Genomic DNA, 15,089 nt, shown 5'->3' on the forward strand with positions numbered 1-15,089 from the left:
CCTCCCCTCCCCCAACACACCCCCCCTCCCCCAACACACCCTCCCCTCCCCCAACACACCCTCCCCTCCCCCAACACACCCTCCCCTCCCCCAACACACCCCTCCCCTCCCCCAACACACCCTCCCCTCCCCCCAACACCCCCTCCCCTCCCCCAACACCCCCTCCCCTCCCCCAACACACCCTCCCCTCCCCCAACACACCCTCCCCTCCCCCAACACACCCCCCCTCCCCCAACACACCCTCCCCCAACACACCCTCCCCTCCCCCAACACACCCTCCCCTCCCCCAACACACCCCCCCTCCCCCAACACACCCTCCCCTCCCCCAACACACCCCCCCTCCCCCAACACACCCCTCCCCTCCCCCAACACACCCCCCCTCCCCCAACACACCCTCCCCTCCCCCAACACACCCCCCCCTCCCCCAACACACCCCCCCCCCCAACACACCCCCCCTCCCCCAACACACACCCCCTCCCCCAACACACCCTCCCCCAACACACCTCCCCTCCCCCAACACACCCTCCCCCAACACACCTCCCCTCCCCAACACACCCTCCCCTCCCCCAACACACCCTCCCCTCCCCCAACACACCCTCCCCTCCCCCAACACACCCTCCCCTCCCCCAACACACCCTCCCCTCCCCCAACACACCTCCCCTCCCCCAACACACCGTCCCCTCCCCCAACACACCTCCCCTCCCCCAACACACCGTCCCCTCCCCCAACACACCCTCCCCTCCCCCAACACACCCCCCCCTCCCCCAACACACCCCCCTCCCCCAACACACCCCCCCTCCCCCAACACACCCTCCCCTCCCCCAACACACCCTCCCCTCCCCCAACACCCTCCCCTCCCCCAACACACCCTCCCCTCCCCCAACACACCCTCCCCTCCCCCAACACACCCTCCCCTCCCCCAACACACCCTCCCCTCCCCCAACACACCCCTCCCCTCCCCCAACACACCCCCCCTCCCCCAACACACCCCCCTCCCCCAACACACACCCCCCTCCCCCAACACACCCCCTCCCCCAACACACCCCCCCTCCCCCAACACCCCCCCTCCCCCAACACACCCTCCCCTCCCCCAACACACCCCCCTCCCCCAACACACCCCCTCCCCCAACACACCCCCCCTCCCCCAACACACCCTCCCCTCCCCCAACACACCCCCCCCTCCCCCAACACACCCCCCCCTCCCCCAACACCCCCCCCCCTCCCCGAACACACCCCCCCCCTCCCCCAACACACACCCCCTCCCCCAACACGCCCCCCCCTCCCCCAACACACCCTCCCCTCCCCCAACACACACCCCCCTCCCCCAACACACCCTCCCCTCCCCCAACACACCCTCCCCTCCCCCAACACACCCCCCCTCCCCCAACACCCCCCCTCCCCCAACACACCCTCCCCTCCCCCAACACACCCCCCCCTCCCCCAACACACCCCCCCCTCCCCCAACACACCCTCCCCTCCCCCAACACACCCTCCCCTCCCCCAACACACACCCCCCTCCCCCAACACACCCCCCTCCCCCAACACACCCCCCCTCCCCGAACATGCACTCCCCCCTCCCCCAACACGCACCCCCGATCCCCTGCCCCTCCTCCTGCCCCAACCGCCTCCCCCAAACCCTCCCCCTCCTCCAACACCTTCCCCGAGCCTCCCCTCCCCGATCCCCTCATCCCCCACCCCCACCCCCAACCCCTTCCGCGATTCCCTCATCCCCCATCCCCCCTCCCCAATCCCTTCATCCCCCAAACCCCCTCCCCGTCCCTCATCCCCCTCCTGCACCTCCAACCTCCTCCCTGATCCCCTCATCCCCCAACCCCAACCTCCTCCCTGATCCCTTCAGCCCCCCCAACCCCTTTCCCTCATCCCCCACCCCCAACCTCCTCTCTGATCCCCTCATCCCCCAACCCCAACCTCCTCCCTGATCCCTTTAGCCCCCACCTCCAACCCCCTCCCCTCATCCCCCTCCCCAGTCCACTTATCCCCTCATCCTTCATCCCCTTCCCCCAACCACAACCCCCTCTCCGATCCCCCATCACCATCTCCCCAACTCCCACCCACAGCCCCCTCCCTGATTCCCTGACCCCCATCATTCCATCCCTCACCGTCTCCCTCACCTTCCCATTCTCCACCCCGAGCCCCATTCCGCCCGTAACCTCATTTCCCGCCCCCCACCCCCCACCACAACTCCACCATCCCACCGAGGTGTAGGTGATGGGGCAGTAGTATTGTCGCTGGACCAGCGCTCCAGACACCCTGGGTAATGCTCTGGGGACCCAGTTCGAATGGTGGAATTTGAATTCAATAAAAAAGGACTCTGGGTCTATACTGGATGGAGTTTAGAAGGATGAGGGGGGATCTGATTGAACCTTACAGAATACTGAAAGGCCTGGAGAGAGTGTACATGGGGAAGATGTTTTCATTAGTAGGAGAGACTAGGACCCGAGGGCACAGCCTCAGAGTAAAGGGAAGACCTTTTAGAACAGAGATGAGGAGAAACTTCTTTAGCCAGAGAGCGGTGAATCTATGGAATTCATTGCCACAGAAGGCTGTGGAGGCCAGGTCATTGAGTGTATTTAAGACCGAGATAGATAGGTTCTTGATTGGTAAGGGGATCAAAGGTTACGGGGAGAAGGCGGGAGAATGGGGTTGAGAAACTTATCAGCCATGATTGAATGGCGGAGCAGACTCGATGGGCCGAATGGCCTAATTTCTGCTCCTGTGTCTTATGGTCTAAAAACCTGGAATTAAGCATCTAATAATGACCATGAAACCATTGTCGATTGTTGTAAAAACACGTCCGGGTCACTAATGTCCTTTAGGGAAGGAAATCTGCTGTCCTTACCTGGTCTGGCCTACATGTGACTCCAGACCCACAGCAATGTGGTTGACTCTGAAATGGCTGAGCCAGACACTCAGTTGTATCAAACCACAACAAAGTCACAAAAAGGGAATGAAACCGGACGGACCACCCGGCATCGACCTAGGCACTGGAAACAACAACAACTATCTCAGCCCTGTCAACCCTGCAAAGCCCTCCTTACTAACATCTGGGGGCTAGTGCCAAAACTGGGAGAGCTGTCTCACAGACTAGTCAAGCAACAGCCTGACATAGTCATCCTCACGGAATCACACCTTACAGATAGTGTCCCAGTCACCAACATCACCGTCCCTGGGTATGTCCCTGGGTATATCCCTTACAGATAATGTCCCAGACACCACCATCACCATCCCTGGGTATGTCCCTGGGTATATCCCTTACAGATAATGTCCCAGACACCACCATCACCATCCCTGGGTATGTCCCTGGGTATGTCCCTTACCGATAGTGTCCCAGACTCCACCATCACCATCTCTGGGTATGTCCCTGGGTATATCCCTTACAGATAATGTCCCAGACACCACCATCACCATCCCTGGGTATGTCCCTGGGTATATCCCTTACAGATAGTGTCCCAGACACCACCATCACCATCCCTGGGTATGTCCCTGGGTATATCCCTTACAGATAGTGTCCCAGACACCACCATCACCATCCCTGGGTATGTCCATGGGTATATCCCTTACAGATAGTGTCCCAGACACCACCATCACCGTCCCTGGGTATGTCCCTGGTTATATCCCTTACAGATAATGTCCCAGACACCACCATCACCATCCCTGGGTATGTCCCTGGGTATATCCCTTACAGATAATGTCCCAGACACCACCATCACCATCCCTGGGTATGTCCCTGGGTATATCCCTTACAGATAGTGTCCCAGACACCACCATCACCATCCCTGGGTATGTCCCTGGGTATACCCCTTACAGATAGTGTCCCAGACACCACCATCACCATCCCTGGGTATGTCCCTGGGTATATCCCTTACAGATAGTGTCCCAGACACCACCATCACCGTCCCTGGGTATGTCCTGTCCCACCAGCAGGACAGACCCAGCAGAGGTGGTGACACAGTTGTATACAGTCAGGAGGGAGTTACGCTGGGAGTCCTCAACATCGACTCCGGGCCCCATGAAGTCTCATGGCATCAGGTCAAACATGGGCAAGGAAACCTCCTGCTGATGACCACGTCCCGCCCTCCCTCAGCTGATGAATCAGTGCTTCCTCCATGTTGAACATCACTTGGAGGAAGCACTGAGGGTAACAAAGGCACAGAATGTACTCTGGGTGGGGGACTTCAATGTCCATCACCAAGAGTGGCTCGGTAGCACCACTACAGACTGAGCTGGCTGAGTCCAAAAGGACATAGCTGCTAGACTGGGTCTGCAGCAGATGGTGAGGGAACCAACAAGAGGGAAAAACATACTTGACCTCATCCTCACCAACCTGCCTGCTGCAGATGCATCTGTCCATGACAGTATCGGTAGGAATGACCACAGCACAGTCGTTGTGGAGATGAAGTCCCACCTTCACATTGAGGATACCCTCCATCGTGTTGTGTGGCATTACCACTGTGCTAAATGGGATGGATTTTGAACAGATCCAGCAGCTCAAGACTGGGCATCCATGAAGTGCTGTGGGCCATCAGCAGGAGCAGAATTGTACTCGGACATAATCTGTAACCTCATGGCCCAGCATATCCCCCACTCTACCATTACCATCAAGCCAGGGGATCCACCCTGGTTCAATGAAGAGTGCAGGAGGGCATGCCAGGAGCAGCACAAGACATGCCTCAAAATGAGGTGGCAACCTGGTGAAGCTATAACACAGGAATACTTGCCAAACAGCAGAAACAGCAAGTGATAGACAGAGCTAAGTGATCCCACAACCACAGATCAGATCTAAGCTCTGCAGTCCTGCTACATCCAGTCGTGAATGGTGGTGGACAATTAAACAACTCACTGGAGGAGGAGGCTCCACAAATATCCCCATCCTCAATGATGGAGGAGCCCAGCACAGCAATGCAAAAGGTAAGGCTGAAGCATTTGCTACAATCTTCAGTCAGAAGTGCCGAGTGGATGATCCATCTCGGCCTCCTCCAGAGATCCCCAGCATCACAGATGCCAGTCTTCAGCCAATCCGATTCACTCCACATGATATCAAGAAACAGCTGAAGGCACTGGATACTGCAAAGTCTATGGGCCCTGACCATATTCCAGCAATAGTACTGAAGACTTGTGCTCCAGAACGTGCCGTGCTTCTAGCCAAGCTGTTCCAGTACAGCTACAACACCCACCCCCCCAGCATCCCATGTGCCCATCCCAATCCCAATTACTGAGCCACCCCATCCCCCAACCTCCCATCTGACCATCCCCCACTCCCTCAACCCCAACCCCGCATCCCCAACACCGCATGTGGCCGTCACCACCTCCCCCCATCCCCTATCCCCATCCTCACTCCTCCCCCACATCATCTACCCAAAGGATCAAAAAGCCATTACAGAGCTTGGTGTAGTCTATAGACCACCAACTGGTGGGAAAGATGTAGAGGAGCAAATCTACAGGCAAATTACAGAAAGATGCAAACATTATAGAGCACTTGTAATGGGGGACTTTTATTATCTGAATATAGACTGGGATAGTATTAGTGGAAAGGGCAGAGAGGGGCTAGAGTTCCGAGAGTGTGTTCAGCAGTATGCTTCCAGTCCGATGAGAACGAAGGCACTGCTAGACCTGGTGCTTGGGAATGAGGTGGGCCAAGTAGACCACGTGTCAGTGGAGGAACATTTAGGGGACCGGGATCATTGTATCATTCGGTTCAGGCTGTCTATGGAAAAGGACAAAGGACAATCCAGAGTAAGAATAATTAACTGGGGGAAAGTCAACTTTAATGGACTAAGAATGGATCTGGGTCAGATAACTTGGCATCAAAGATTAGCCTGGCAAAACAGTGACTAGATAATGGGCTGCACTTAAACCGGAGATAGTTTGTTGCGCAGGCAAGTTAATCTTCACAAAGGGCAAAGGTAGAGAAAAGAAATCCAGATTTCATATCAGTCCATTCCCTGGGCAACAAAGCAATAGTGAATGATAATTAAAGAGACAAACAGTAAAGCCTGGTTACTCACGGGTGACAGTGGCCAATGCTGATGGTAACTATTCCCCCAAAGAAGTCCAGGTACCTGCAACCATCCATGTCCCACACCCACTGCATGTGACCCTGATGGATGAGGAGCGGGTGGTTGTAGTAAGTTATGGGCAAGTGCGAGAGGTTCTGTCTCCGGATCCTCAGTGTTGCATCGTAAGAGAGACCCTGCAGACAGAGTACAAATCAGGCTCAATAATCTCCCACAGTACTGACTCTCCCACACCCCCAACATCACCACCACCCCAGCAATCCCCTTCTAAAACCCCCTCCCAATCCCCTCTCTCATAACATCCCTCCCTCTCCCTCCACCATCGTTTTAATCCTCAGTCATTCCCCATCCCTTCCTCAACCTTGCACAGTGTGTCCAGTTGTTCACCTCTCTGTGTCTGACTGTCTCTGTTTCTCTGTCTGTCTGCCTGTGTCTGTGGGTCTCATTCTGTCTGCCTGTGTCTGTGGGTCTCTGTCTGCCTGCCTGTGTCTGTGGGTCTCTGTCTGTCTACTGTCTGCCTGTGTCTGTGGGTCTCTGTTTGTCTGCCTGTGTCTGTGGGTCTCAGTCAGTCTGCCTGTGTCTGTGTGTCTCAGTCTGTCTGCCTGTGTCTGTGTGTCTCAGTCTGTCTGCCTGTGTCTGTGGGTCTCAGTCTGTCTGCCTTTGTCTGTGTGTCTCAGTCTGTCTGCCTGTGTCTGTGGGTCTCTGCCTGTCTGCCTGTGTCTGTGTGTCTCAGTCAGTCTGCCTGTCTGTGTGTCTCAGTCTGTCTGCCTGTGTCTGTGGGTCTCTGTCTGTCAGTCTCTGCCTGTCTGCCTGTGTCTGTGGGTCTCAGTCAGTCTGCCTTTGTCTGTGGGTCTCAGTCAGTCTGCCTGTGTCTGTGTGTCTCTGTCTGTCTGCCTGTGTCTGTGTGTCTCCGTCTGTCAGCCTGTGTCTGTGAGTCTCTGCCTGTCTGCTTGTGTCTGTGTGTCTCAGTCTGTCTGCCTGTGTCTGTGGGTCTCTGTCTGTCTACTGTCTGCTTGTGTCTGTGGGTCTCTGTTTGTCTGCCTGTGTCTGTGGGTTTCTGTCTGTCAGTCAGTCTGCCTGTGTCTGTGGGTCTCTGTCTGTCTACCTGTGTCTGTGAGTCTCAGTCAGTCTGCCTGTGTCTGTGTGTCTCAGTCTGTCTGCCTGTGTCTGTGTGTCTCAGTCTGTCTGCCTGTGTCTGTGGGTCTCAGTCTGCCTGCCTTTGTCTGTGGGTCTCAGTCTGTCTGCCTGTGTCTGTGGGTCTCTGCCTGTCTGCCTGTGTCTGTGTGTCTCAGTCAGTCTGCCTGTCTGTGTGTCTCAGTCAGTCTGCCTGTCTGTGTGTCTCAGTCTGTCTGCCTGTGTCTGTGGGTCTCTGTCTGTCAGTCTCTGCCTGTCTGCCTGTGTCTGTGGGTCTCAGTCAGTCTGCCTTTGTCTGTGGGTCTCATTCAGTCTGCCTGTGTCTGTGTGTCTCTGTCTGTCTGCCTGTGTCTGTGTGTCTCAGTCTGTCAGCCTGTGTCTGTGAGTCTCTGCCTGTCTGCTTGTGTCTGTGTGTCTCAGTCTGTCTGCCTGTGTCTGTGGGTCTCTGTCTGTCTACTGTCTGCCTGTGTCTGTGGGTCTCTGTTTGTCTGCCTGTGTCTGTGGGTTTCTGTCTGTCAGTCAGTCTGCCTGTGTCTGTGGGTCTCAGTCAGTCTGCCTGTGTCTGTGGGTCTCTGTTTGTCTGCCTGTGTCTGTGAGTCTCTGCCTGTCTGCCTGTGTCTGTGTGTCTCAGTCTGTCTGCCTGTGTCTGTGGGTCTCTGTCTGTCTGCCTGTGTCTGTGGGTTTCTGTCAGTCAGTCAGTCTGCCTGTGTCTGTGTGTCTCAGTCTGTCTGCCTGTGTCTGTGAGTCTCTGCCTGTGTTTGTGGGTCTCTGCCTGTCTGCCTGTGTCTGTGTGTCCTAGTCTGTCTGCCTGTGTCTGTGGGTCTCTGTTTGTCTGCCTGTGTCTGTGGGTCTCAGTCAGTCTGCCTGTCTGGGTGTTGGGACACCATTGGATGTTGGGAACCTCATTGTAATACATCAGCAAATCATTATCAGGCCAGCCCAGCAGAATTGTCTGCCGTGACTGGATAATCGATCCACATCAGCGAGAGAGCTCGCCGTGTTTCACAACAGCACATAAAAGGCCTGAACTTTGCAGATACACTTTGAGGGGAGCTCAGAGGTGAGATCACAGTAACATTGTACAGCACTCGCCAGGGTCACCACAGGGACTTCAAGCCTCAGGGGCGCTGGGGGGTCAGGGTTAAGGGCAGCCTGGTCGTTGAGACAACTCGTGGCAGAAGGTGCCAAGGACCTGCCAGTGAATATAACGCACAAGCATTCGGGGTGTGGGGTCAGGGTGAGGGAAGTGACCATGCATCAGGGACACCTTGTATAAAGTGACCATTCCTCTGTAGCTGAGACAGTTCAGGCACAGCCACGTTGATAAGATTGGAGTTGGGCCTCCAGCTTCTCTGTCCACTCAAGCAGCGCAGAGGCATCAAATTGTCACCAAATGTTCCAGAGCTTTTCACCTCCGCACCTCCCAGCACCCCCGGCACAGACTGCAAACTCATGAGCATTTTAATCGACTGCACAACAGTTGGACGACTGGACACGTTGTACAATCTCCTCGCTAAAATCTGGCCATGGAGCAGTCACTGCTGGAGGTGCTCACAACTCCTTTGCAATGTCACCATCCCAGTTTGGACCAGTCTCCCCCATGGTTCAAGCTAACAGTGCAGCCTTGCAGTGTGGGTTAGGAGAATGTCTGTGTCTGAGCTGAGGGCACAGCCTGCAGTCCAATGGGTAAAGCTGCTGCCAATCGGTCAGGTGGAGTGGGGCGGAGGTGGGTGGGGTTTCAGGGAGCCGTGCAGCACAGTAAACAGTGACCATCCAAGTGGTGCCAACACTCTCCAGGATGCATTCAGGGGCCTTCAGACTTACACAAGAGAGGTTCTTAGTACACCCATGTTAACCCACACGCCTCTCTCTTTCATCCTGCAGGAGGAGTACATCAGGATCATGGAGTCTGGTGAGCCAGCTGTATGTCTCATGGTTTACAGGGAGCAGAGACGATGGAGAGAGAGTGATGGAGGTGTCTGGCTGTGCAGAGGGAGGAACATCACCCTCAGGAAGAAGTGGTGACTGGGGTTCCTGCACACACTGTCTAAGAGCCACAGTGAGCCCTCGCTGGTCGGCGCCTCGCCACACCCAGGGTCTATAGATGTCGTCTTTCATTCTGCAGATGACCGAGAACCAGTAATAGAATGCTAAAGGCATTGAGAGTGAGAGATACAGAGAGAGAGGAGGACAGAGAGGGAGAGAGGCAGAGAGAGAGCAAGGGATAGTTATGAGGGACACGGAGTGTGATAGAAGGAGAGAGTGGGGGAAGGAGAGAGAGAGATAGAAAGATAGAGGGAGAGACAGTGAGACAGAGAGGGGGACATTGACAGAGACAAGGGAGAATGTGAGAGAGAAAGGAGGAAAGGTAGAAATTGAGAGTCAGAGAGGGAGAGAGGGACAGAGAATGAAAGACAGAGAGAAGGAGGCAGAGATGGACAGAAAGAGAGAGACAAAGAGAGAAGAAAAGACAGAATGGTAGAGGGAGGTGAGAATCTGGGAGCTGTAGGTGGGCAGAGAGATTTAGGGCTTCAACTACAGAAATCACTAAAAGCTGATTGGGTATTGACAATAAATAGTTAAAAAGGCAAAGGGGATGTTCACCTCCATCTGTAGGTGAGACATAAAGGAGTGGAAGCTGCCTTCCAGCTGCAAACAGATCTGGTTAAAGCCCATCTGGAGTCAGGGTGTTCAGTTCTGGCTACTAGACTCAGGAAGGGGATATTGGCCTGGGAGACGGAGCAGTGCAGATTCCCCAGAATTATCCTGGGGAGAATTATAAACCCAGTTTGCATATTCTGGGTTTATATTCCCCATAGTTTAGAAGATTAAGGGGTGATCTAACTGAGAGGCTAAAGATGTTTAAAGGATTTAATTTTGAAAAGTTGCATAGCCTGGAGATGGTACTTTTGCTTGGTGAGAGCAGGTCTCTGTGAATGAATAGATGTGACTCCGAGCCCAACTGATAATCTTAAACTAGTTGTCAGTGTCATTCTTAGCACACTCAGGGTTATTCAGTGAATGTTGTCCAATGGCAGAAACATTTAACATTAGACATTATATTCTGAGTTTTACTAGCACGGGCTGGTTGGGTTTGGCCTGTACTTTACCCATTGCAAACAGCGGAAGATTCACCAGCATCACACTGGCATTGAAATTCATACACCACATTGTGTAATAAGATTTAATAGCGGAGGGAGAGGGAAGCTGTTTCTTCTGATGGGGGGAGTCCAGAACAAGGGGGAAGAAACTTCAGATAAGAGCCAGGCAGTGATGTCAAGATGTGTGAAAGTTGGTTTCCAGTGGGATGGAGCTGCTTGGCTTTTGAGGGGGAGGGAGATTGTCTCGTTCATGGGATGTGGGTGTTACTAGCCAGCATTTATTGCCCAGCCCTAATTGCCCCTGTACTGCAACCACATTGCTGTGGGTCTGGAGTCACATGTAGGCCAGACCAGGTAAGGATGGCAGATTTCCTTCCCTAAAGGACATTAGTGACCCAGATGGGTTTTTACAACAATTCCATGGTCATTATTAAACTTTTAATTTGATTTTTATTGAAGTCAAATTCCACCACCTGCCATGGTGGGATTCGAACCCTGGTCCTCAGAACGTTACCCTGGATTACTCATCCAGTGACAATACCACTGCACCATCACCTTTATCCTCCCCCCAGGTGCTCGGAATTGTGTGGTGGGTAACTCACCTCCTGACTCTCCAAAGCATGTCCACAATCTACAAGTCAGGAGTGTGATGGAATACTCCCCACTTGCCTGGATGAGTACAGCTCACACAACACTCAAGAAGCCTGACACTATCCAGGACAAAGCAGCCGCTTGATTGGCACCACATCCACAAACATTCACTCCCTCCACCACCGACGCACAGTAGCAGCAGTGTGCACCATCTACAAGATGCACTCAGGGACTCACCGAGGCTCCTTAGGCAGCATCCTCCAAACCCACGACCAATATCATCTAGAAGGGCGAGAGCAGCAGGATAGATGGGAACACCACCACCTGGAAGTTCCCCTCCAAGTCACTCAGCATCCTGACTTGGAAATATATCACTGTTCCTTCACTGTCGCTGGGTCAAAATCCTGGAACTCCCTCCCTAACAGCACTGTGGGTGTACCTACACCACATGGACTGCAGCGGTTCAAGAAGGCAGCTCACCACCACCTTCTCAAGGGCAACTAGGGATGGACAATAAATGCTGGCCTGGGCAGCTACTCCCACAGCCCATAAATTAATTAAAAAAAAAGTTACAGGCTAGAATCTAATCGAGGGGTTTGGGTAGTTTATATAACAGTTTTCTGGGAGTGAGTTACAAACTAGAATCTAATCAAGAGGTTCGAGAGGTTTATCTATAGAATAACAGATACCCATGAACGACTTCCCGACGTGAATCTAATCGAGGGTATTGGGTGGTTTATATATGAACATTAGAAATAGGAGCAGGAGTAGGCCATTCAGCCCCTCAAGCCTGCCCCATCATTCAACAAGACCATGGATGCTCTGCCCCAGGTCTCAACTCCTCTTTCACGCCAGCTCCTCACAGGCCTCAACTCCCCGATATTTCAAAAATCTATCTACCTCCTCTTTAAATGCTTTCAGTGATCTAGCCTCCACAACTCTCTGCAGTATAAATAGAATAACAGACAACTGAGAGCGAGTTCTAGGCTGGAACATAATCGAGGGGTCCAGGTGTCTGATACAGAGAATAACAGATACCCTGGAGCGTGTTACAGACTGGAATCTAATCGAGAGGTTCGGGGGTTTTATTTATAGGATAACAAATACCCTGGAACGTGTTACAGACTGGAACCTAATCGAGAGGTTCGGGGGTTTTATTTATAGGATAACAAATACCCTGGAACGTGTTACAGACTGGAATCTAATCGAGGGGTTCAGGGGTTTTATGTATAGGATAACAAATACCCTGGAACGTGTTACAGACTGGAACCTAATCGAGGTGTTCAGGGGGTTTATGTATAGGATAACAGATACCCTGGAACATGTTACAGACTGGAACCTAATCGAGGGGTTCAGGGGGTTTATGTATAGGATAACAAATACCTTGGAACGTGTTACAGACTGGAACCTATTCAAGGGGTTTGGAGGGTTTATGAATAGGATAACAGATACCTGGAGGTGACTTCCAGGGTTGAAGCTAATCAAAGGGTTCAGAGGGTTTATATACCGAAAATCAAACACTTGGGAATGAGCTGCAGACTGGAATATAGTTGACGGGTTTGGAGTTTTACTTATAGATTTACAGATACCAGAAGTCAATGGTTAATAAATTATACAGGATCACATGAGACATTGAGAATCAAACCAGGAAATGATGTATGAAACACTGGCCCAGCGTCAGCTGAAGGTTTTGGAGAGAGACTGGAAAAGATTCATGAGAATGGCTCCGGGGATGAGGAACTTCAGTTATGAAGATAGATTGGAGACGTTGGGAACAAAAACAAAAATACCTGGAAAAACTCAGCAGGTCTGACAGTATCTGCGGAGAGGGATGCAGAGTCTCATACGGACTGGAAACGTTAACTGTGTTCCTCTCCGCAGATGCTGTCAGACCTGCTGAGTTTTTCCAGCATTTTTTTGTTTTTGTTTCGGATTTCTAGCATCTGCAGTGTTTTGCCTTTATCTTGGAGATGTTGGGAATGTTTTCCTTGGAGAAGAGAAGGTTGAGAGGAGATTTGATAGAGGTTTTCAACATCATGAGGGGTCTGGATAGGGTAGATAGGGAGAAGCTGTTCCCATTGGTGGAAGGATCGAGAACTAAAAGATGCTGATGCTTGAAGTAATTGGTAGCAGAAGCAATGGCTGCAATGAGGAAAAACTGTTTCACACAGCGAGGGGGTCAGGATTTGGAGTGTAAAGCCTGAGAGTGTGGGGGAGGCAGGTTCCATTATGGCTTTCAAAAACAAATTGGATTGTTATATGAAGAGATCAAATTTGTACATTGAACTGGGGACAGAATTTTCACAATGAGACTAAGTGCGGTGGCCACCAGTTTTGCGGTACCCACCCCGCTGGCCGGAATGGTGGGAACTCATGCCCGATTCCTTGCTTGAAAGTGAATTAGTTTTGCACAGGCGAGTATTGATCTGAATCACCTGGTGGGTCAGGAGCTGATTCCTCCACCTACCATCAGCTGGAGGGGTTGAAGGTCCTGGCGCCATATTTGAATGCTAATCCAAAATAATATCTCACTCTCTCCAGCCCACCTGTCTTGCAGCCACATGGAGGAGGCCGAGAGCCTCAGGGAGACGGCAGCACCCGCTTCACCCACCAGGCTCTCCAGGCCTTGACCAGAGGAGTTCAGGCACACAGGCATGCCCTATATCCCAGGGGTGGCTGCAGGAAGCACAGCAGCCTCACCTCTGCAGCCACAGAGCAGGTCAGCGTGGCTGGCATCCACGGCCGAACCACCATCGAGCGCAGGAAGAGGATGAATGATCTCATCCGCTCCGCCAGGGTAAGTCATCCTTCAACTCCCTCAAATATCAACCTCTCGTCATGGCATCCTGCACTCAAACAGCTACTATCTTCAGGGACCTCACACAACCGTTATTGGGAGCACATATCAACGCTCGTTCTCTCACCAAGACTTTCACATCACCACCATCCCATCGATCATGTTGTTCAGACTCCATCCTCTGGCCTTCCTGGGGTGGGCTCACCAGACCGGTGACCTGCATCTCCCCCAACCTCTGCTCTACCCCAACTCATCACATCCCTTTCTTCTGTATACAGGCCAAGCTGGCACACAACAGGCTGAGGGAAGGATGGTCGACATCCCCACCCTCAGTAAATTCGAGGAGGCTGCAGCCGAGGTGGCTTGGGAGGACGGGAATCACTCCTGTGGGGGAGGGGAGTCTAACCTGGGTTGTGGAGAAGTTACTAGAAAGAATTCGGAGGGGCAGAATATATCTGCACTTGGAGAGACACGGATTAATCAGGGATAGACGGCATGGATTTGTTAAAGGGAAGGTCGTGTTTGACAAATGTGATTGAATTTTTTCGGGAGGGAACCAGGAGTGTTGATGAGGGTAACGCATTTGATGTGGTCTACATGGACTTTAGCAAGGATCTTGATAAGATCCCTCATGGCAGACTGGTCAAGAAGGGAAGAGCCCCTGGGATCCAAGGCAAAGTGGCACCTTGGATCCAAAATTGGCTGAGAGGCAGGAAGCAGAGGGTGATGGTAGAGGGATGTTTCTGTGACTGGAAGTCTGTTTCCAGTGAGGTTCTGCAGGGCTCGGTGCTGGGGCCCTTGCTGCTTGTGCTGCACATAAATGGTTTGGACTTAAATAGAGGGGGTATGATCAAGAAGTTTGCGGATGACACAAAAATAGGGTGGTAAATAGAAACATAGAAACTAGGAGCAGGAGTAGGCCATTCGGCCCTTCGAGCCTGCTCTGACATTCATTATGATCATGGCTGATCATCCAACTCAATAGAACTCTCACAGAACTCATTTCTCGTTATCTTGACTCCCTTCTCTCTCCCGTTGTCCAGTTCCTTCCCACCTACATCCGTGATTCCTCTGACACCTTACAACACATCAACAATTTCCAGTTCCCTGGCCCCAACCGTCTCCTCTTCACCATGGACGTCCAATCCCTCTACACCTCCATCCCCCACCAGGATGGTCTGTTGTAAACTCATTTGCAATTAAGGATGTAACAATTAGACATACAAGAACATTGAGTTAATGGTGAGTTATCCCAAAGGTGTATAAATAACCAACAGAAACTGTGTAACTTCGAATTGCCTCTTAGAGCATTCTGAAAGAGCATTTCTCATGTCTGGACATTTGTGCCAAATAAAGAAATACTGCTGAATCGATCTACAGTCGACTGTAGCTTCTTCCTCGAACAGAGGCCCGAACAATCCCCATCCACCA

The 15,089-nt window shown here is 52.6% G+C and overlaps 1 protein-coding gene across 1 annotated transcript in view; it reads right to left on the reverse strand.

Annotated features, from left to right (window-relative positions):
• LOC121276839 (alanine--glyoxylate aminotransferase 2, mitochondrial-like) overlaps positions 1 to 13,615 on the reverse strand; it is a 48,752-nt gene extending 35,137 nt beyond the window's left edge. The window contains exons 1-2 of the mRNA XM_041185383.1: positions 13,562 to 13,615; positions 6,027 to 6,211 (exon numbers count right to left, since the gene is read on the reverse strand). Coding sequence (XP_041041317.1) covers positions 6,027 to 6,211; positions 13,562 to 13,615 — 239 coding nt within the window. The remainder of the gene's footprint in view (positions 1 to 6,026; positions 6,212 to 13,561) is intronic.
• Between the last annotated feature and the right edge of the window lie 1,474 nt (positions 13,616 to 15,089).

Source organism: Carcharodon carcharias, chromosome 4 (assembly GCF_017639515.1).
Source record: "Carcharodon carcharias isolate sCarCar2 chromosome 4, sCarCar2.pri, whole genome shotgun sequence".
Lineage (NCBI taxonomy): Eukaryota > Metazoa > Chordata > Chondrichthyes > Lamniformes > Lamnidae > Carcharodon > Carcharodon carcharias.